The sequence below is a fragment of the Rhinolophus ferrumequinum genome, chromosome 8 (genome assembly GCF_004115265.2).
Source record: "Rhinolophus ferrumequinum isolate MPI-CBG mRhiFer1 chromosome 8, mRhiFer1_v1.p, whole genome shotgun sequence".
NCBI classification, from domain to species: domain Eukaryota; kingdom Metazoa; phylum Chordata; class Mammalia; order Chiroptera; family Rhinolophidae; genus Rhinolophus; species Rhinolophus ferrumequinum.
Window position 1 is genome coordinate 38,559,867 of NC_046291.1, and position 23,444 is coordinate 38,583,310.

General features: G+C 37.2%; 1 protein-coding gene across 1 annotated transcript in view; it reads right to left on the minus strand.

The window, feature by feature from the left end:
• The window catches only part of MFSD6 (major facilitator superfamily domain containing 6), a 61,495-nt gene that overhangs the window by 36,680 nt on the left and 1,371 nt on the right, over nt 1–23,444 (minus strand). Inside the window, exon 2 of the mRNA XM_033111858.1 lies at nt 4,700–6,306. Within this exon, the coding sequence (XP_032967749.1) occupies nt 4,700–6,255 (1,556 nt within the window). The 5' untranslated portion in view covers nt 6,256–6,306. The remainder of the gene's footprint in view (nt 1–4,699; nt 6,307–23,444) is intronic.

Genomic DNA, 23,444 nt, shown 5'->3' on the forward strand with positions numbered 1-23,444 from the left:
TACCTCCCAAATCCATCCCTTCCCCCAACTGCTACTGTTGCAGTTCAGGCCTGTATCACCTCTCACTTGGACTATTTTAAGAACCTTTTCAGTAGGCTCCCTGCTTCAGTTACCTACTGCATTGCAAATAAGTGAAAAATCTATGGCCCTCCTCTGCTCTAAACCCTGCTGTGGTTCCCTCCTGCCCCCAGGATAGAGTACATGTTCCTCATTCCAGCACCCAGCTGGCCTTCAATCTCCCCTCTCATTTCCAATCCCCATCCTTTTATGCTCATCCCTAAACCCTATTAATCTGGGATTCTCTAGGTCTAAATAACTGTTCAACTAAATTGAACAAATATACAGGGTTTTGATTTTTAATAACACAGCGTAATACTTGCTGCTTTAGAGCGTCATAACTTATAATTTCAAATTTACTATAAAAATTAAGTCTTTAAGATATTTTTATTGTGGTAAAAGTCATTTTTAAAGAATAAATAATACTTCCTTAAGAAATGAGAGGGGGAAAAAATGTTGGTTAAGGTCCACCACCTTTTTGGCTTTTAATCAGGAACTGAGTTATTCTTTTTCCATTCTGTTCCTTCATTGTGGTGACAGAAGTCCTCCTAAGCAGTTAAGGATTGTGTATGAGTCAGGATTTAATCAGAAAAACAGGTACCAACCAATCTGTCTTAATTCAGAGACTTTGTTAGAATAGGTAATAGAATTGCTGAGAAACCTGAGTATGCCGAGAGAACCACAGGCAGCCTCTACAAGGTCTAGCTTAGAAGGATGAAGGGAAGGGTCACCCACAATGGACGGAGCCGGAGTGAGATGCAGCAGCTGCTGTATCAGAGATTCCTCCTGACAGGGCAGAGGACTCCTGAGCTGAGAAGACACGAGACTCTGGGGAGCAGGGCAGAGTATCAGCGAGGAGACAGCTCCACAGACAGAGCTGCGAGGGTTCCCTGAGTCTTTAGCTGAGTGCTGACCCACATGTGCATGTGAGGAACGTAGCGGAGGCCAGGGAAAGAACCAACTGAAGGGATCGGAGGGAACAACCTCCAAAGCTCACACAAGACATTGCGTGAGCTAGGGTTTCCTCTCCACTCGAAACCTCCAGCTGTGCCTCCCCCAGCTCAGTGGTTGTCAATTTTGGCTGCACACTAGAATCAACTGGGGACCCTTCTAAAGCATGAATGCCTAGACACACCTCTAGAGTGTCTGATGTAGTTGGTTTGGGTGCAGTGTGTGCATTGGGAGTTGTAAAAGCTCTCCTGGGGAGTCTAATGGTTGAGTACCACCACATGAGCTGAACCCAGGCAGAAGCCAGGAGACCAGGTCCTGAGAAAAGCAGCCTGCAGAAATCAGCACTCTGCCACGCATAGTGTGGAGAGGATCTTAGAGCCAGAGGATCCAGGATCAGCAAATATGGCACAAAGAAGTGGGTAGAAACAAGGCAGAGGATGAGGACAAAGAAAGAAGGAATGAAAACATGACCATGATCCTCTCTAGATCCTTCAGTGGCTAACTCCAATTCAGCTTTCTCTGTGCAGCCTTCCCTAATCACACAGTGTCCTCCTTCTTACAATGCAAATTGCTCTTCCTTCAGTGACAAAACATTTATCCCTTACAACCTCCCATTGTCCTCGGCTGGCAGCCCAGCATCTTTATCTGTTCTGGGTCTTCCTGCAGTGCCCCACCAGCAAAGCCTGTGTTCTCCTTCTCTCACTATTTAGATTATGTCTTTTCTTCTTTCCCAAACTTGACTGCCTAGCTCATTTGGATACTTAGCTACAATTAAGTAGTAATTAATGGCTAATAATGGTTAATATAGTACCCCTTCCAGATAACATTTGCATGGCAAAACTGACCTTGAGTATAAGAATTTCTTGGCAAAGTCAGAGTTGATTGAGATTTTAGTGTGTCCCTTAAAATGTAAATAAATTTAAATCAAATAACATAGGTGATGGCTTAATATCAGATAGTAATGATTTTCAAATTTACAAATGATTAATTGCAATGCATTTTGATCACAACCCTACTCATGGCTGTTGAAACACTCAGCAAGGTGAATATACCCTTAAGATTCATTTACAGTTCTAGTTAAAGAAGTCTAGTTTTTATCTTTACAAAAATTAGCCTAAAACTATACTTGCTGTAAATTCCAAAGTCTTGTGATTTCAATTCAAAAGAAATTTACCTGTTTTTAGTGGAAATATTAAGCATTATCCTGTTTGCCTGAGAAAGCCACTGCTCAGAGAAGGACAAAATCCAAGGTTAAAATCAGAAATCATTTACTCTGTGCGTGTGTGTGTGTGTGTGTGTGTGTGTGTGTGTGTACGTACTTAGATTGATAGATAGGTTATTCCCTGAAAAACTGGGACCAAGCTGTAGGAACTGTTAAAAATACTAAGTGGATCAAGATTAGACACGATATTTAAAAAATGTTTTCTGGTATGAATTTTTATAAAGAATTTGTGGAAAATCCACTTTTGATTACCTTAGGATATTTACACTTTTTATGGCAGTGCTGACTCCTAAAAACAAACTCCCACTGTGACAGCCACAGCATACTGCAAAACCGTACATGCATATGTAAGAGCCACAGAGAGAGCCCTCCTTATGATCCTACCAGGACAACAAAGACTACGAATTCATAGAAAGACAATTCCTCTTCATCAACTATTTAGTGTATATTTTTTCAATGAAAAGATTAAATTGTCACCATCATACTTTCTAACCCCCAAATCTCAAGCACCACCATATGACTCGGTTCCCAAAATTCTCACCAAAAACACCCCGTATTTATTCTACCTAATTATGTGGGTATAATCTCATTGCAGCTATCAGAATCCTTTAAAGGTAGATAAGAGCATATATTTTAGTGGACATAATTAAAATCCAAAAGAGGTAAATGATCAGAAATTGATGGAATCCTAGTAGGCTCTTGGGAGCAACACTGTGACCACAAGAGCCTTCTTCTTCCATCACACTATTAAATAAAAGAAGGAAGATGCTTTTGGCACGGAAAACCAGAAAATTAAGGTTAAGTAAGCTGTAGGTTTTCAGTAATGAATAACTAATAATGCTTAGGAAAGAAAATCACAAGTGTAAACTCATGTAATTTCCAAAATTAGTTGTAAACCCTCTAGGATTTTATCATGAAAATATATACCTCAGACAAAAGGCAAAGACAGAAAAGAAACTTTTTTAGCATGTGAAAAGAACTTAACAATTTCTGTGAAAATAGAACCTATCTGCATACTCTGTACTGAGTCAACATTCAATTAATGCTATTGACTGATTAAATAATGACACCTAGGAACTCTCCTCAGTGGTAAGACCTAACTTTGATTAGGTCATTGGTACCTTTCTGGAAGTAAATGTGATTTTAATAGCTGAGGTGAGATCCTGCTCATACGCCAAAGCTGAAGAGAAATGTCTCATTCATCGTGGTCAATCCACAGCCTCAGAGAATGTCAACATGACCTGGACAAGGTTAAAGGGCATTCCAAGTCCTTAATGTTACAAAACTCTTTGCAGATTGTTCCCACTAAATGTGCTGTGGGACGCTGTGGGTCTGGGAACCATCCACACAGCGCCTGACTTTGTTTAGTGACAACAAAGGGGTCAAAGACTTGAGAAAGAGAAGGAACAGGGTACAGCTCCCAAAGCTAAACCAAACGAAAGGAGGAAAAAATTCACAATTGTTTGGGGAAAAGAATGATTCTAAGTTGAAACTTTAAATTAGAAAATATTTCCTTCAGTTAGTCAAAGAGAAATTAAAAGAAACAGATCAATGTTTCTCAGATCTTGTCAGTGTCTATTTCTCCCTTCTAATTTCTCATTAAAATAGCAGTTTTAAAGATTACCACATACACACAAACACATGCATTGTTTTAGTTACGTTATGTTTAGTTATGGCAACTTCCAGTTTAGGAACAGACATGCCATGTTTTTCTATGATGTAAGAATGCTTCTGTGTAGCTGGCTCTATTGTAGGGCCAACAGCAAAGCAGAAAGGGTTATAAAGAGCAAGGCTGTTGGATCAACTTCATACAAACATTAATGGTAAGAAACATTACAGAAGAAGAAACACTAGGCATTTAGATCTTTTGAGTGAAAGGATTACATGGAAAATTTTTGGTAGAAGATTTTTCAATGTCCCATTTCTTCATGGCAGATAAAAATGCAGAAACTCATGTAATAATCAGAAAAAAATTATATAAGAAATTTCCTCCATGTAACGTCATGGATTAGGGATTGTGGTGGGTCACATCAGTCTTATTAATATAACAGACGTCTTCATACACCATATATTCAAGGTCTGTGTCAGCAAGTGGCTGAGAAAAACATAATCTTTGTCCACTTAAGCCCTCCTTCATAAATGCCTGAGACAGGTGGACCCTTCAAGGTCTATGGATAATACAATTCACTAAATTGGTACTCCTATACCGCAGAATATTTACTGTAAGAGTCTCTTAAAATACAGAGAGGAAGCAGCATCTTTTGTTTGTTTTCGATAATCCAACTAGGTTCATTACTTCCTTCCTTGTTTCTATTTTAAAGAGAAAGCACAACAGAAAGCCCCATTTCCTATCCAATCCTACCCTCCATACAAATTATGACTATCCTGTAAATGTGACCACAGGAGCTATACACTAGGAAATGGTACGGTTCAATGGCTATGGGGCAGATATAGTAAGCATGTTCTTACCTGATGTGGCCGATCAATTCAATAAGCTTGTGACTAAAAAAATAAGCTGTCAGCTCAGACACATGACTCAGGACTGAACACACCCCGAAGAGGGTTGTGGTTCCATTCAGATCTTCCAAATGCCAGTAGAGAAATGTGAACACGAAGCCGTATCCAAAACCCATAAACCAAGCCACGAACAACACTGAGCCATACTGCACACTGCAAAGCAGTCTGATTAAGTCCCAAAAGCTGAAGGCCTGGGAGTGGCTCGTCGTGGTTGGTGTCTCCTCAGAGGATTCTGTGGAGCTGTTCCTCTCCACCTGAGGGATTTCCACCTCTTTCCCTTCGTTTTCATTATTTTTGAAGTGGTTGTAGCGGAACCGGAACTGAGTAGCAACGATCAAGGCCATAGTCATGAGAACTCCAAAGACAATGAAGACGATCTGGTAGTTCCGGTATTCAGGGGGCTTACACCCCTTCCCGTCAATGAGCACGTCTATGTGGGTGTAATCAATCCCGATGCCCACGGACAGCATCGCCAGGCCCCAGCCCAGGGAGCCCCACATGCGCTGCAATCCATAGCGGTCTCTGTGTTTTCCCAGATACTGGAGTGTTACCGTGTCCACAATGGTGACAGAAGAGGCACTGAAAAATTCTCCTATTATGACAACTACCAAGATTACCAAGAATATAGCTTCTACTTCTTGTTGATCATAAAGAAGAGTGACTTGGTCAGAAGGTAAAGATTTGGTGGTAGTGACAATAGCAGTGGTTGTCTCCCTGGTTACATTTCCTGGTGGGCCAAGGGTTGCTGTGCTTGGGCTCAAGGTCAAGTCCATAATCTGGTCTGTAATTTCATCTGTCTGAGGTTGCAGAGTAGGTGCACTGGTCTTGCTTGGAGCTGTCGAAAAGATGACAGCTGTGCTATTGGACCCCGTTTCTAACATCACTGGCTCATTGGAAAGAAGCAGGTTTCTCTTCTCACGCATTCTTGGTGATGTGATCATGGAAGCGATAATGGAAGAATTCGTTGGCAGGATCGTCAGCAGGTGACTTGAATTGGTGGGGCGAGCTGTTGGGGGTATCTTTGGTACACATCTCAAGGTAGCAGGTTTGACAAATCCAATGCCCAGGTTGAATAAAACCCAACACAAGAGAGAAAAGAGGAGGACAATTTTGCCTTTTTTAAAGCGATCTGCAACTACACCCCAAAAGGGGGCACTACAGAATTCAATGAAGTATCGAATACCTACTAGCAATCCACTCTGGCTCGGTGACATTCCCAGTTGTTTATAATACACAGGCAAAAGTGGGTAAAGAGAGCCATATGCAGCATAAAAGAAAAAATAAAAGACCTTGGAAATTAGAAGATCATTGTTTATTTTCACACAATGTTTCTCTATCCAGTCTATATCCTCCTCAGGAATAGCTGCTGTTTCTGTGGAGGAGGGTGTTTCATTTGAAGGTGGTTCTGGTTCCCTGGAAATACCATTAAAGGGATCAGCAAGCACATATTTTCTCTTCTGTTCCTCTTCATCATCAGTTAAGATGGCAACTTTATCATCTGTCGCCATGGCTTGTCACCACCATCAGAAAGTTTGAACTTCAAAATTTTAATTGTTTATCTGTAAAGTAAAATTTAAAAGATGGCTTAGTAATGAAATTGATAACATTTAAACATAGAGTTTTGTCTTACGGGAAACTGAGGAGTTTCAAACTATAGCTGCAAACAATAATTGTGAGAGAGAAGTCTCACCATTTATCATTTTCAGCCACACAACACTGATTTTAAAAAATAGCTTTAAAAAAATCAAATATTCTTTGTGACCACCGACTGACTACCTACCAATGGCAAGTTTATAGCTCAGTTCATTCTCAATCTTTTCGTTGATTCCTACACAAAATGTACAAATGATAGGGACTATGTCTAAACCAAATATAGGGATTAAAAATAGTATTTATAGTTTCTTGGTTTTACTGTTCAAACAAATCCACTGCACTGTGAAGTCTAGAATTTTCAGAAAATAAAGGTAGCTAAAACCGTTCAGTTTCTAGGAAAAAATAGGAAGAAACTCTTAACCACAACCCCAAATTCAATGAGAAACAGGGAGCCAATTGCACCCTTGCAATAGGACTTGGTCACTACAGGCATGACAAGGACATCCTGGAAAGGAAACAGCCTTCATGTTGCTTATATTACATACATTTCTCCAAATATGCTCTTATGGTTTGCAGCTTAAGAAAATATCAGAAAAAAATAGATAGCATTTGTTGAGCACTTACTCTGTGCCAGGTAACATTTAAAGATCTTTATATGCATTAGTTCATATTCCTTATAATATCTCTATTATCTTCTCCACTTTGCAGATGAGGAAAATGAGGCATAGTGAGTTTAAATAATTCACAATTGGTAGTCAAATACTACAGGAAAAAAATTGTGGCCCCTCTCCTACCCGCACCAGTACCACCAATGAAGGTCAAGTGGGGAGCCTAGACTTCCACCCTCACCAGGCTAGAATGGGCCACCCCAATCCTTCGGCTGAGGTGGTGTCAGAGGAAGCCAAGTGAGGAGCTAGGACTTTCCTCACTGCTAGGTGGTAATGAGACCATATCCCCACAACAGTGTCAGTGGAGGCCACTTGGGAAGCCTGGACTTCCACCACACCTGTCAATAACAAGGCACCCCTCCCTTTCCCCACTGGGGTGGTTTTAGGGGAGGCCTAGTGGATAGTCAGGACTTTCACCACCGCCCAGCAGTAACAAGGCCACTCCCACTGTGGTGTCAGTGGAGGCCATGTGAGGGCAGTACTGAGGCATTGCTACCCAGAGGCACTCCTATCCTCCCAGCCAGAGGTATCAGTGGGGGCCTAGTATCAAGCCAGAACACCCATCTCCACTTCATAATAAGGAGCCATTCACCATCAGGTGTCAACATAGGCTGAGTGGGGAACCTGGAATTCTACCTCCACCTGGCAGTAATGAGGCAGCATCTCCCATTCCCTTGCTAGAGCAGTGTCAGAAAAATCCAGCTAAAACAGAAGGCGTGAAACAGATCAGAATCTCACAGTACCCAAAGCGTCCAGGTTTCAATAAAAAATAATGTATCATACCAAGAACCAGGAAATGAAGGGCAATCAGTAGATATCAACACTGAGATGACAGAAATGTTAGAATAAACTAACAATGACTTTAAAACAGACATCTTAAAAAAAAATGCTTCAACAAGCAATTATAAACATGTTTAAAGCCAATGAAAAATAGAAAGTTGAAGTACAGAAATAGAAAGTCTCAGCAAAGAAATATATAAAGAAATCAAAATGGAAATTTTAGAACTGGAAAATGTAATAACCAAAATATAACAAACTCAATGGATGGACTCAAGAGAAGAATGGAGGAGACAGAGGGAGACTCATGAACTGAAAGACATAATAGAAATTATGCAATCTGAACAACAGTGAGACAATGACTGAAAAATATTAACAGTCTCAAGGACCTATGGGACTACACAGAAGATTGAACATTCATGTCATCAGAGTCCTGGAAGGAATCCTTGAAGAAATAGACTGAAAACTTCTCAAATTGACAAAAGAGATAAACCTAAAGATTCCAGAAGCTAAATGAACTCCAAGCAAAAGAAACCCACACCAATACACAGCATAGGTAAACTTTGAAAACCAAAGACGAAGAAGAAATCTTGAAAGCAGTGAAAAAGGAATCATAACTTACCTATGGGGGAAAAACAATTTCAACAATCACAGATTTCTTATTAGAAGGAAGGAGAACAATATTTAAGTGCTGAAAGAAAAGAATTGTCAACCCAGGATCCTATATTCAGAAAAAAGACAGTCCAAAAACCAGAAAACTACAAAACAATTTCCCTGATAAATACAGACTCAAACATTTCTTAGCAAAATATTAGAAAATTTAGGAATATATAAAAAGAATTGTACACTATGACCAAGTGGGATCTATTCCAAGGATGCAATGCTGGTACAATATTTGAAAATCAATCAATGTAATCCACCATATCACGACACTAAAGAAAAAAAATATCATGATCCTAATCAACTGATGCAGAAAAAGCACTTGACAAAACTACTCATTCATGAAAAGTCTTAGAAAAATAGGAATAAAGAGGAAATTCCTCAATTTGATAAAGATCACCTACAAAAATCTGCAGGTAATAGTATACTTACTGGTGAAAGACTGAATGCTTTTTTCCTAGGATAGGGAACTAGGTAAGACTACGTATCTGGTCTTACCACTTTTATGTAACATAGTGCTGGAAGTTCTAACCAGTACTATATAAGGAAAGAAAAGGAAAAAAAAAATGCATGCAGATCAAAAAGGAAGACATAAACTGTCTATTAGAAATGGTCGTCTATGTAGGAAATCCCAAGAAATCTCCAGAATCTTCTAGAACAATTAAGTGAGTTCAACAAGTTCACAGGATACAAGATAATCATACAAAAAAATCAACTGTGTTCCTATGTACTAGCAATGAATTCGTGGACACCAAAATTTAAAATACAATACCACTTATAATTGCTAAAAACATATAAAAATATTTAGGTATAAATTAACAAAACATGTACGGGACTTTATGCTGAAAACTACAAAATGCTGATGAAAGAAATAAAAAAAATTAAATAAATGGAGAGACATACTATGTTCATGGATTGGAACACTCAACACAGTAAAGATTTCCGTTCTCCTCAAATCTGTATATAGGTTTAACACAATCCCTATTAACATCTCAGCAAGTTTTTTTGTAGATATCGACAAGATTATTCCAAAAATTTTATGAAATGGAAAAAGGAATTAGAATAGTAAAGCAATTTTGAAAAAGATTTATTATACAGCTACACATTAATCAAAATTGTGTGGTATTAGCAGAAGGATATAGACACATAGATCAATGGAACAGAACAGAGAACCCAGGAATAAATCCACAAATATTCCTGACTGATTTTTGACAAAAATGCAAAAACAATTTAACGGAGGAAAGGTAACCTTTTCAACAAACGGTGCTAGAGCAATGAAACATCAATAGGTAAAAAATTAACGTCAATCTAAATCTCATGCTTTATAGGAATATTAACAAAACAGATCACGGATTTAAATGTAAAACTATAAAACTTTTAGGAAAAAAACTTAGAAGAAAATCTTTAGGTTGTAGTGCCAGGCAGAGAGCTGCTAGACTTAACACCAAAAGCATGATTTATAAAAGGAAAAATTAATAAATTAGATTTCATCAAAATTTAAAAGTGTTACTCTGCAAAAGAAGGTGAAGTGTTTAAAAGTGTTACTCCCCACTAAGAAGGTAAAGCTACAGACCAGGAGAAAATATCTGTAAGCCACATATTCAACAAAGGACTATTATATACAATATGTAAAGAATTCTCAAAAATCGACATTAAAAAAAACAAACAATCCAATCAAAAAATATACAAAAGAGAGGTAGAGACATTTCAACAAAGAGGGTATATAGGATATACAGATGCAAAAAAAAACACATGAAAAGATGTTCATCATCATTAACCATTAAGAAAATGTAAATAACATGGTCTATCACTACAACCTGTAAGAAAGGCTAAAATAAAGAGTGACAATACCAAATTCTGAAAAGGATACAGAAAACTAGATCACTCATACATTTGCTGGTGGGTATGTAAAATGGTACTACTTCTCTGGAGAGCAGTTTGGCAGTTTCTTATAAATCTAAACATGACTACCACATGACTCAGCAATTGCACTTCTGGACATTTATTCCAGAGAAATGAAAACTCATTTCATACAAAAAAAAAACTGTACACAAATGTTTATAGCAGCTCTATTCATTAATAGTCCAACACTGGAAACAACACAGATGTCCTTCAATGGATGAATGGTTAAACAAACTGCGGTGCCTCTATAACACGAAATATTATGCAGCAATAAACAAAGAACAAACTATTGCCCACTTCATAACCTGAATGGATCTGCAAGAATTATAAAAAGTGAAAAAAGCCAATCTCAAAAGATTATATACTATATGGTTCCATTCATATTATCATACTTGGGATGACAAAATTGTTGAAATGGAGAACAGAGAAGTGATTGCCAGGGGTTCAGTAGGGAGTGGAGGCCGCTACAAAAGGGCAACAGGTAGAATCCTAGTGGTGGCAGAAATACTATGCATCTTGACTATATCAATGTCCGTCAGTATCCCCGTATGCTATTGTACTGAAGTTTTGCAAGAACGTTACCTTTGGCAGGGAGTGAGCACAGGATTACATGGGTTATCTCTGTACTATTTCTTACAGCAGCATGTGGATCTACAATCATCTCAAAAGAAAAAGCTTAGTTTTAAAAAGCCCGAATAGGGATTAGCCCTAGGAGTAGTAGTGACTGGGAAGGGTTCTGGAGGTGCTGATGTTTTTGTATCTGGGTCTTTATTATATGATGTCTTCACTATATAAAAAGTCACTGAACTATATTACTCTTCAATAAAAAATGAACTTAAGAGCTTAGAATATGCAGAAGAAAAAAAGAATACATGAAAGTAGGAGAGAAAAGACAAAAATACAGACTCACTCAGAAAGTCAATGTCTAAAAATACAGTAAAGTCCAAGAAGAGAAAATAGAAAAAAATTAAGAAAAGGAAATTTTTTTAATTCAAGAAAAATTCTCAGAACTAAAAGATATGAGCTGTCTGCCTGAAATGAGCTACTGGATACAACACAATGGATAAAATACACCCAAGCCAAAGCACGTCATCAAAATTTCAGAACACTGGGACAAACAGATAACCTCACAAACTTTCAGAGAATACAGTGTGTCACATACTAAGGATCAGGAGCCAAAATGGCTTCAGATTTCTCAACGATAACATTGGAAGCTATAACCAGCCAAATAATCAAGTATATGGGTAAAATAAAGACATTTTACCTAGTCAATTTCTCAAAAAAATTTACCTTTCATAATACCCTTTCGCAGGTTGTGCTCCACCAAAATAAGAGAATAAATCAATGGAAAGTAAGACATGGGATGTAGGAAATAAATCTAAGACCTAACATGGGAGAGAGGCAAATGGAATACAGGCAAGACAGTGACTGGAGATCCCAGGATGACAGCTGTGCACCAGGGGCAGCCAGCTTCTGAGGTAGGTCTGCAGGTTCCAGGAGACTCTTTGTCAGCAACGTGACACTGACAAAATACCAATACATCTGAATTTAAACAACTGGTGAAGAGTTTGGGGATGACTTAGTGTTAAGTACAGAAAAAGTTCAGTAAATAAAACACTAAAAGAAACAAAAAGTTACAAAGGAAAAGAAAAATAATCATAATTTACTATACATCTCAGCTGTGATTACTCATACTAATGTAAATAATGAATACTGAACTAACCAAAATTGCTACATAATTACACTGGGAAGATAGAGAAATGAGAAGGTTCAACAGACAGAGAGAGTTGGGGCAGGAAAGCAAGTTAATTTCAATCTATGTTCCATAGTGAGAAGACAACAGATAATGCCTACATTTAAAAATCAAGAATTAAGAATACAAGCATTTTATTTAAAAACATACAGGTGAATATCAAAATAATCGCCTACATGACAGAGAAAATAGTTGCCTCTGGGAGGGGAAATGAGGAGGAAAGGCGCAGAATCTGTTTTTGTTTTTATCAAGCCTTATAAACTTTTCCAGTTTTAAAAATCTTTGTACATGCGTAACTCTGATTTAAAAAATAAGAATCAAACTAAAAAATAAATTTGCGATCATATGAGCTTTGGCTTTGTAAAAGGCCATAATTAAAAGCAGCTATTAGTACCCTCTGTCATAGACTAAAAATAGTTTTCAGAATTGTGCAGAATAAATTCTGACTGCATGAATTCTAATCAGATGGCCTGTAATGAATTATCCTCTATAAGTCAACTGAGACTTTATCAAGTAGGTCAGAGTAGGACACAAAGTCCCTTAAAAGGGCGTAAGTCCCTGAATTATCTAAGTGAGGATAGGATGAAGAACCGATGCTGAAATGCTGATTCAAAGCTGTACAATAGCTTACATGAAGTTGCTGATTTAAACCTCAGTAGGTAACTTTCTCCCAAACCAGTCTTTCCTCTCCATCTTATTCAAATGATTTTTGATTATCATAAAGTTATGGGAGGTGTCTCTTGTTATGTGAGTCGAGATATTAAGTAGTTCTCAAAGTATCAACAAATGCGAAGTAGTTAAGGAAATGTCCCTGATGACTGTCACATTCAGTAGGTTTTATGTGAATTTCAAACCTAAAAATACAAACAAATCTTTTAGCTTCAATTCAGGACATTAATGTTTAGACTCAATATTTTCAGGTCATATTTAGGTTTTGATGAAAAGGAACCAAAATAATTACATTATAAAATAAGAACAAAATAAAGTGTAATTATAGACATCTGTGTAATCACAGGATCAAGGACAAAAAGAAACAACTGAACCCTCCCCCCCCAAAACCTGTATTTTAATAAAATTAAAAATGTCCCAAAGTAGGGCATGCTTTGGCTGACTTAGATTACATTTAATGTGCCATAAGAATCGATAGAACAAATATAAAGAGCAGTAAAAAATATTTATATGCTGATGAAGTATTTAATCTGTTTACAAATCAAGGGGAGATTTTTGTTTATTAAGTACTCCACCAACATGAACCCATTAAGCTCACACTTCATTTTAAACTTGAATCTTAAAGTTTTGTGTGTTTTTTTAAGTTTAAAAAGAGAAGACATTTCAAATTATACACAGAATTAAACTTACAAACTTCTTTGGGAAATCTCTGTTGTAGGTTTGCAGTTAATCTTAATTGGATAAAAAGGACTTTTGCTTTTTTAGAAAAGCAGAAAAGTTTTCTCACCTTGTACTCTCTAATGATAGCAATCAACACCATTACTCTGAAACCATAGCACAGCCTTTGAAAACCTGGAGACACATTCTACCAGTACCTACACTGAGTCATTCAAGTAGCAGGTATTTCTGAATTGTTGATGAGACGTGATGAAATTAGTCTTGTTAAAATTGATAGCTTTATTAAGTAGTATTTAAATTAAAACTGTTCAAATATACATGGAGTTATCCACAACTATATGAGTATGGAAAGGGATTCAAATTTTGAAGAAAAAAGACCCTTAACTCTGAATACATTATATTCTTAGCAGGTACGGCCTCTCTACACATTGTGCAACTAGCTACTGGACAGGGATGCCCAAAACTTGGTCTTGGGCCTTAAAGACCTGCTTTATAGTTGACAAAATGAGTCCAAAACACAAGTAACATTTAAACGAGTCAGGAGTACAACAGAAGCCACCCAGCACTGCATAATTAATTAACAAAAATGTTACAGGCAATGGGGTGCTTCCAGAGTTCAGAGAGCCCAAACTTCAGATAGGCATTGTCAAAAGTATGAGGGACTTAATCTGAACCTTCAAAAATATGTAAGATTTGCTTTAGGCAAAGACTAAAACTATTCCAGGAGAGGGGAAAGAAAAGACAGGAGATCCTTAAAAGGTTAATACTGGGGCCTCTGAGGCTTGCAATAGATTACAGAGGGCCTTAAACATCAAGCTGAGGGATAATAGAAAAGAAGACAAAATACTATGTTAGAGAGTTATATTGAAGATACAGACGTTCATTTTTTTAATCTAATAAATATAAATTTAGCATCAACCATTAGGTGGGATGAGTGCTTGGTGATCAAGGATTCAAATGGTGAAGAAGATGCAGTCCCTTTTATCAAGTCCAGTTGTGTGTGTATGTGTGTTTGTGTGTGTGTGTGTGTGTGTGAGAGAGAGAGAGAGAGAGAGAGAGAGAGAGAAGAGAGAGAGAGAGAGAGAGAGAGAGAGAGAGAGAAACACAACCACAACACACTGTGCTAAACGTTAAAGCAGGAGCAAGCCCAGGTCAGTGACTGATGCGGGAGTCTCTAGGGTGGGGCCTTCAGGGAGCCTTAAAGGATGATTAAGAGTCCCCCAGAGGAGGAGGAGCAGGTGAAGGCCTGATCAAAGGCCTGCTACCCACTACTCAGGGGTCACTGAGTAGGGGATGAGAGACAGGCAGACACTGGAATCCCAGCTCTGTCACTGACTAGCTCTGTGGCCTGGGAAAGCCACAAACTTCTCTAAATCTTAGTGTCCTCCTCTGCAAAATGAGGAACATGGTATTACTGTTTGGTTGGGGTAGCTCTGAGGATGAATTAGCATAATGCGTGTTGACTCTTAGCACAGTGCCTGATACATAGTAAGAACTTGTAGGTATTATTTATTTTGAGCCCAATGGGGAGCCACTGGAGAGAATGAAACAGGAAAGTAGAATGTTCACATTTGGATTTTACAAAGATCATTATGGCTTCAGTGTGGAAAATTCACTTGGCAAGGTTTCGCTACTGCAACCCCTCCTAAGGATTTTCTAACATTTGAACTTTTATTTTAGTGTACTAGTTATAACACTAAACTGTAAGTACTAATACCCTGTTATAACATTTTTAGACGATACTGTATGAATGATAGCTAATGTAATCTTTTTTAACATCTGGAAGTAGAATAAACTTGCAATATTTTACTGACTCCTTCCTCTACTACTGAAGATTGCTCTCACACCTGAGCTGTTACAGGATTTATGGGTAATTTTATTGCTCTTTTTATAGCTACTTCCTGTCTGGCCAACTAGATTATAAACTCCTTCAGGGAGGAATACAGTACGTAGGATATTGCCTTTTACTCTTGTAAGCTCTCAATAAATATTGGTTATTTTTGACAAGCTACTGATGACAATATAAAGTTTTACTAAAGCTTAATGTGACCAGAGATTAATTTTAAGAGGTACAGAGAGAAGTTCCAGTTGCTCTCCTGGCTTTGACAAATCAATGCCTCTTTGAGCCCCTTTTCTGGAAAATCGGGGGGAAAAAAACACAAATCCAAGTCGACTAACTCACAGAGGGATTCTAGGGCTTAAAAGAAATAATGTATAAAAAAGCGTTTTGCTAACTCAAAAGTCTGCTAACATGTGAACATTTGGTAGTGGTGGTTGAGGTCTTATAATATTTCTTTAAAACCCCAGACATTATTTTGCAAGTATTCCAAAAGCATTCTTTCCAAGTAAGTGTTCTAGAATTCTCAGGTACCACCCCTGAACTAGGGTAGCATTTTGTCCATCAATGTGCATGAATTTATATTCACATCCATCTCTATATCCACAGGCTAATGAGGGGGGCACGTGTTCAATAGAGAACATATTGTTGGATTTTGGATTGGAATGACAATTATCCCTAGGCAAGAAATAACTATTTATTTAAAATATAGTGCCCTGTAGGAACATTTTGATATTACTTGTAACATAATAAGTATGAACGAAAGGCACTGAAATCCTCTCTAACATATTTCTCTTCAGCCTGCTAATCGGATAAAAGGAGCAAATTATTTTCATCTCTTTCAGGGAGAATGGGGGAACAACCTTTAACCCTAAACGTGGTTTTAGTTAATAAAAGCCAAGCAGATTTTCACTTTCACTTTGTAGAAGACAATTAAATATCAATAAAAAAAATTTGTAATTTATGTCTTTAGAGATTATCAGCCATCATGGAAGCCATCATGGAAGATTTTTATTTATTTGTTTTGGGCTTTTGATTAAATATTGTGCCAATAGCCTATAGTATAAATTTGAAGCAGGCCCCAGAACCTCATTTCCTTCTACTTCTCAGATCAATTTCCTGTCTTAAACAAGCTCAGTGTGAGGAACAAATAACAGTTCATATATTACAGCATGAAAAAAATGTTTTTTAAAAGACAATTATATCTTGTGAGTTTCTCCAACAAAAACAATCCAATAGATGTTCCAAATAGGAAGTGAAATTAATTGAATACAATGCTGCTAATACTCTGCATTAGTTTGTCAAGAAGGAAAACAATGTAGGAATTTAAGGGGGTCACAGATGCTTTGTAAAAGTAGAAGCAATGCATAGTCATTTCTCTCTAAACAAAGATCAATAGCCAGACAGGGCAATGAAATTGTTTAGAACAACCAAACTAATGAGCAGGCTGAGTATCCAATATTCATTGTATTTCCATTGCTGAAGCTTAGAAACATATCCCCATCGAAAAAGTATTAGAAATAGTGGTAGTGCCCAGATTACCGAACCAAGAGTACTGAAAGAACCTACGGGTTACAGAATGTATAACTTTTAAAGGGAAATTCTTTGTCCTTTTCAGTCTGGGGTGCCAGTAACACATCTTCCAAGACAGGCCCACACAGAGCTTCCTACTCGCTCTCTTCCAGCCACGCATCAGGAGAGAAGCAGCCGCTTGCTTCCTCCAGGGCAAAGGCTGCAACATGTGGGAGCCATGGAGTTACTGCCAGTGGTCTCCGAGAGCACTAAATATAGCGTCACACATACACATTCCACTCATTTTCAAATATATATTGATGCTACCACCATACTTTTATTTCTCTAATAAGTGTTAATGCAGTTCTTATTAACTTTTTATCTTTATGCATTTTCTCAGATAGGGGACTCTAATGAGTAATTGTTATCATGAGGGAGCCTGGGAAATCTAGCAACACTGAAACGGTTATCTTCAACCCCCTTATAGGTAACAGAATAGGTACAGGGTTAGCAGAGGAGAGAAAGGGAAGGGTGATACCTGGTCAGCACCAGCACAGGCTACGGTAAAAGTGGGAGCCACAGTATGTTATTATTTGAAAACTGTCTCTACTATCAAATTATTTACCAATTTAATGAATATAAATGCAATCTTATTTGTTTGCCAGGAAGCTAACATGGAAAATGTAAAACTTCTTATTTTCAAAGCATAAAACAAAGGATTTTTAAAAGGATATTGAAAGCAGTTATTTGCTTAAGGTTTTTACAGAAAGATTTTCCTTAATAAATTATTGCTTGCTATACACTTTAGAAGCAATTTATATTGAATAATATATAATCTATATTAGTATAATGAATAGCATATATTACATATGAGTATAACATGTAATAAAGTATAATATATATTAGTAAAAAGAAAAGACAGTCCAATTCTATTAAAATGTTGTTTTGGTTTATTTTAACCCTAGTTATGTGAATCCCTGTTTTATACCACAATTTTTTTTCAAATCTTTTCAGAATAGGACTGACTCGGGTAAATATAATTGGTATAAGACTATAGGTCCAAGATCTAAAAGTACTAGGAACACAGAAAAAGCAGACTGTGAACAATAAGATAATTAGAAATAAAAACACAACTCCAGGTATTAGTAATATAACATTAGGTTATAGCACTAATACATTATTACATATGTAAAATAATATTATAAGTGCTTGATAATGCTTATTCGACAAAAGGCTGGTGTTATTACTTGGCATTTCTGACACTTAGGCACTGAGGATGTTAAGAGGGTTAAAGAAAGTACAGTGTATCCATTAAGACAAACCATTTTTAACAAAAATATATTGGTGTTTCTTTCTCGTCTTTTATGAGTTTACAATTTACATCAAAATATAGACCTTAAGGTTCAAAATACATTTTTCTACAGACACGTAGTTACCACCAATGATTTTTACTTATATCCCTGAAATATAGTTTAAAACAATAATTTACGTCCTAAGCACATTCTAGTAAATATAATCTAAAATTGTTGTCACATAGGCTGTTAGGACTGATAAATTGAGAATTACCATGTGCTATCAATTTCTTTCAGAAAAATATTTATCATCTAGCCTATTAAAAAGATTTACTGTAAATGCCATACCAATACTTTTGAAAATGAAAATATTCAATGCTGGTGAGGATGAAGATTGACAGGTACGCTCATTAACTGAGAATCAAGTATAACCTTTCCAGAAGGCAAAGGTTTAAGTGTAAGGAGGTTTATTTCAGTACTGTTCATAATAATCAAAACAAAGTAAGGAATCAGTAATAGGAGCAGTTATTAAATTATGTTATATCCATATGAGAGAAAAATAGAACCTTATATCCATGGAATAGAAAAACAGAACTGAAGAGAACTTAATTAAAAAGAATTAATAGAATATGGGGAAATGCTCACGCTCTATGGATCACATTAAGTGAAAAAAAGGACACAAACTTCTATGTATTTTAAGTTTATATCTGTAAATCTATGTGCTTCATACTAAATATATTTTAGAAAATGACATGAAAAAAATAATATCAAAATGTTATTAGGGGTTATCTCTGAGAAGTAAAATTAGGAGTTACTTTAATTTTTTTTTACACTTTACTGGATTTTTCTTCAATGAGCATTTATCACTTTTAAAATACATACAGGCTTCCTTTGTTGCACTGCACAAACGTTGCATTTTTTACAAGTTGAAGGCAAGACCCTCCACCAGCAAAAAGATTGAAACTTACTTTATTGTAATACTCACTTTATTGCAGTGGTCTAGAACCAAACCTACAGTATCTTCAAGGCATGACCTGTATTGTTTTAAATACAAGTCATTTGAGTGACAGTGGGAACATCCTTGATCCTGGAGTTCCTGAAAGGTTATGGGGAGTTGCTAAATTGTAGTTTGCTTATCAGTACAAACAACTGAAAGAACCTGTTACAAAGGCTTTGAGACATTCTTAAAAGAGATTACAACTTCAAATACAGGAGACCTCATTATATAGAAAAGAAAGTTAAAATGTGTCATTTTTACCCTTTTGAAGGTTTAACAATAAACTCTTTTATTCAAACTCCCTCATAAAGGTGAGTTTGGGTTTCATTTGTACATTAGCGACCAATTCCACAGAAATTATTTTGAAATAGAATTAAGAAGACACTCCACAATAGCTACAGAAGCTCGCCTATGCAGGATCAGATCGGTGCATTTCTTAGAAGTCACAGATAACGCGCATGTCACTTTGTATCATTGGACTTTATGTGCTTAGTGTAGGGGCTTCCGGCTTCACTCTGTTGATAGAGGCCTTGTTTACCTCAGGTCCAAGTATGTTCTACCTTAACCTTGTCCCTAAAAGTTCCCAGAGGAGTTATGAGAGGTGAATTCTCCACAAAGCTCACAGGGACCCACTCCGCCATTGTCCTGGGCGCGCTGGCCCTGTCTCTGCTTTCCATCGCACCCAGCTGTGCATTGAGGTCTCTCTACGTAACCTCACAGGGAGCTGACTACAACGCAGGCTCCTCACTTACTTTCCCTTGGCACACTTATCCCACAAATCAATTTGTTGAGAAAATATCAGTTCCTCTTTCTAGTTCTTTTATCTTTTGTAAAGCCACCCAAAGCTCCCCAGGCCACTGCTGACTCATGATGCCCCTGTCTCCCCCTCTCCCCGTCGTCCTGCTCTTGGTCTCATATCAAAATGTTCCTCACAGTCATTCAAAGTTGGACTTTCCTGTTTTCTACTTGAAGAATAGCCCTGAATTTGTCTCCCCTTCTCAGATGCTCCCCAGAACAAATGTGAAAAAAAGGGGCCGCAGTCCTTGAAGGACTATTTCATAGATCTGGAATATGGTTTTTCTAAGAGCCTAGATTTCTTCCCATCTGCACCATTGTCTCTTATTCCACCCCACATCCTAAAACGCAGCAGCATACCAGGCCAGAAGGTGATACGGAGCTCTTACTGGCATTTCCAAATCTTAACATCCCTGCATCACAATCATCAGCACGTCCACAGCTCAGCCACATTTACATTATTCTGGACGGAGGCAGAGGGAGGCTACTTTTAATACACACAACACTTGCGGGTAGTTTTTGTTGGTGCTGCGGTAGGGGTGTGTGTGTGCTTGTGTGCTATTTAGAGCCACAAACTAGCAACCAAAGTTGCAATATCTATAGCAAACATATATTAAAATACAGGCTCAAGGTTTAGGTGTTTCATATTTGTTTTTTTATTTGTTTTGTTTTGCTTTTCTGTTTTGGACTCGGCACCATAAATCACTGTCTTAGTAAATGACTCTGATAGTTTACAAAAGCTGTCCAACCAACTAACATAAGTTGGACAATACCATTTTACAAAACAGTAAATCAGGATCTTCTAAATATGGAGAGCGGAAAAACAGCTACAAAGCAAATGTTACTGAACTCCAACAAGAGGGCTAAGTACTAGATAATGTGTCATTCAGGATTTAGGGCAACAAATCTGGCTGACACGGGCCCTTCTTACCCTCCATAATGCTAGTATAGTAAGTGGCCATAGACAGCTAATGTTAATTAAACACAGAGGAATTGTATCTCAATGGGATGTTCTTGATGGAGACATTAAGGTGTTTTCATTGCCCCACACATAATTCACATCAGATGTATGTGTTTGCTTGTCCCAGGAATCTAAAATGCTGTGCTCTGGGAATTCCACATTAGTTTTTCTCTGAGGAAAAAATGTTTTACCTAACCTGGCTTTGTACTAGGGAAGGATTTTGCCCTTGATTTCTGGGTTTAGAGAGAACCTATTGGGCAATAGGGCTTCCTAGATTAATAGATAGATTTTCCCCGGCCCAAAACATAATTAGAACCCTGAATGATATGTTGGATGACACCTAAAATTGTAAGAATGTCTCTTCTACAAAATAATTTTACAATTACCATTTCCTCAGGATTGCTTATCATATTTAGAATAAACTAACGTTATTCAGATTTCCTTCGTGTACAAAACACAAGAAGCATGTTTTCTTGATTCTGAAAGGTTTTAATGTATTTGGTTCTGGATTTCTAAGTCTGAGCAGAGAAATGTATTAATTTTTAAGGATTCTAAGCAATGATTTTTGTTACTATTACATAAAATTGAGAATGGTGGGATTATATATCATAAATATATATGTGCATCAGACTAGATTAACTTGACGGTAACTGGCTGCTCCTGAAATTATATTACTAAAAATAACTACACCTGAACTCATCCAAAACGCCATAATTTCATGAAATGACACAGCAGGTAAATGTACTTCTCCTATTCCTATCTTCTGTGTAAAGAACACTCATGTTTCTCAAGAGTCACCAGTAACTAACAAGACCAGGAATTCTTACCACCCTAGCCTAGCAGATAAATTGGTGCATGCATCAAAGCTTTCTTATTGAAGAGGAAAAATGGGGGTGCTGTGAAACAAGCTATAGACACTGTGAGACAAGGTAAAAATCAGTCACCTAAGACTCTTCAGCTTTTTCTCCCACACCTGCAATTCCCACAATACCACCTTGCTTTTTGATCTCCTGAGTTTCATTTCACTTTTCTAACATTGCAAAGTTTAGGCACATTCAATTTTTTTTCTTATTTTAGATTTGTAGGAAGTGACTCAATTTTACTCTTTTTGTTTCCCTTTTTAGTTTACATAATAAAATAACACATGCTTTTTGCAAATTTTTTTTTAAGCCTGAACATAATTTAATAAGGTAAAAAGTAAAAGCACCCTCTTCTCTTCATGCCATCTCACTTCCTTCAGGTAGCCACTGTCAACAGTTTGGGGACAATGAGGTATATGTATGCCTGTATGCAGGTTTAAGTATGTGCATATTATAACTCTCTTCACGTTTTCCTTTTTCCACTTACTATATATATCTTGATTTTTCCCTAGTCAATGTACCAAAGCAGCTAACAAACACATTTATATTATTGCATGTCTCCTTTTCCCTACAATGAGATTACTAAATCAAGATTTACTGAATATCAAAAGCAAAACAAAAAACCTGTCAGATTAATACTAAATATATCTTTGGTTATGTTAGTTTTCACACTTGCCTTTGACTTTAAAAACAGAAAGAACATTTGGGTAAACACATATGCGTTAATATATATGCACTCTAAATATATATATTCTCTTACATAGGTAAATATCCCATATGTAATATATGTACGTTGAAATGAAGTTAATTTTCAAAGGCAAGAAGCAAAGGAAGGCACCTGTGTAGGTGGTGAGGCTTACTGGGTCCTGAATAGGTTAAGGACACCATGTGGAAATTTCCTGGGCTTTGGTGCCAGAGACACGGGGTTGAAAAGATTGTGTGGTTTGTGTAAGTTCCTTAACCTTTTTGGGCTTCCTTTTTCATCATCCACAAAAGTGGGGAAAAGACTTATCTTACAGAGATTTAGAAACAAAGTGTTTAAGATGGTGTCTTGAACATAGTAAATACATAAAAAGTGCCTTATTACTCTTAATAATTCAGAAACTATACGTAATAGATGGTGATCCAATACCTCATACCTGTAAACCACGCTCTTTTGTTTACCTATTTGCCTTCATGTTTTTATATTTACCTTATTTGTATAGACACAGAAATAAATTACTGTAAACATGCTTAGTAGCTTTAATGAATTATTGAAATATAATCCTCTCTCCTCCTACTCCCTCAGAGTGTCTTGCATTGGGCTCATTAGCAATGTCCCAGCCTCTTGCTGTGCAGTTCTAAGTTTTACTTATAACTTGTGACAAACACAAGCCATCTGACTTCCACTAAATAACTGAAAGCATCTTCCATGTCTGCTGATGGCCAGCAGCTTAGTGTCAGAAGCTGACCTTCCCGATGATGAGGCTTCCTGTCCTCTTTGTACTTCACAAGGCCATGGCTGACGCCTACCCCTTCAGCCGGCTTGTGGCCATGTCTTGGGAAGGGGATGCTCTGCAAACACCAGGGATCTCCCAAATCCACATTGGCTTTTATCAGACGGTGTTGTTGGCCAACTGTATGTCCACCCACCGTTTACATTCATCTACATGGAAGATTTAAAGTGGGATGTCCACAAAATCTTAAACTTCTAGTACAATTAGGGGAAACGTTGGGCCACTATATTATCCAACTGTCTCCTTT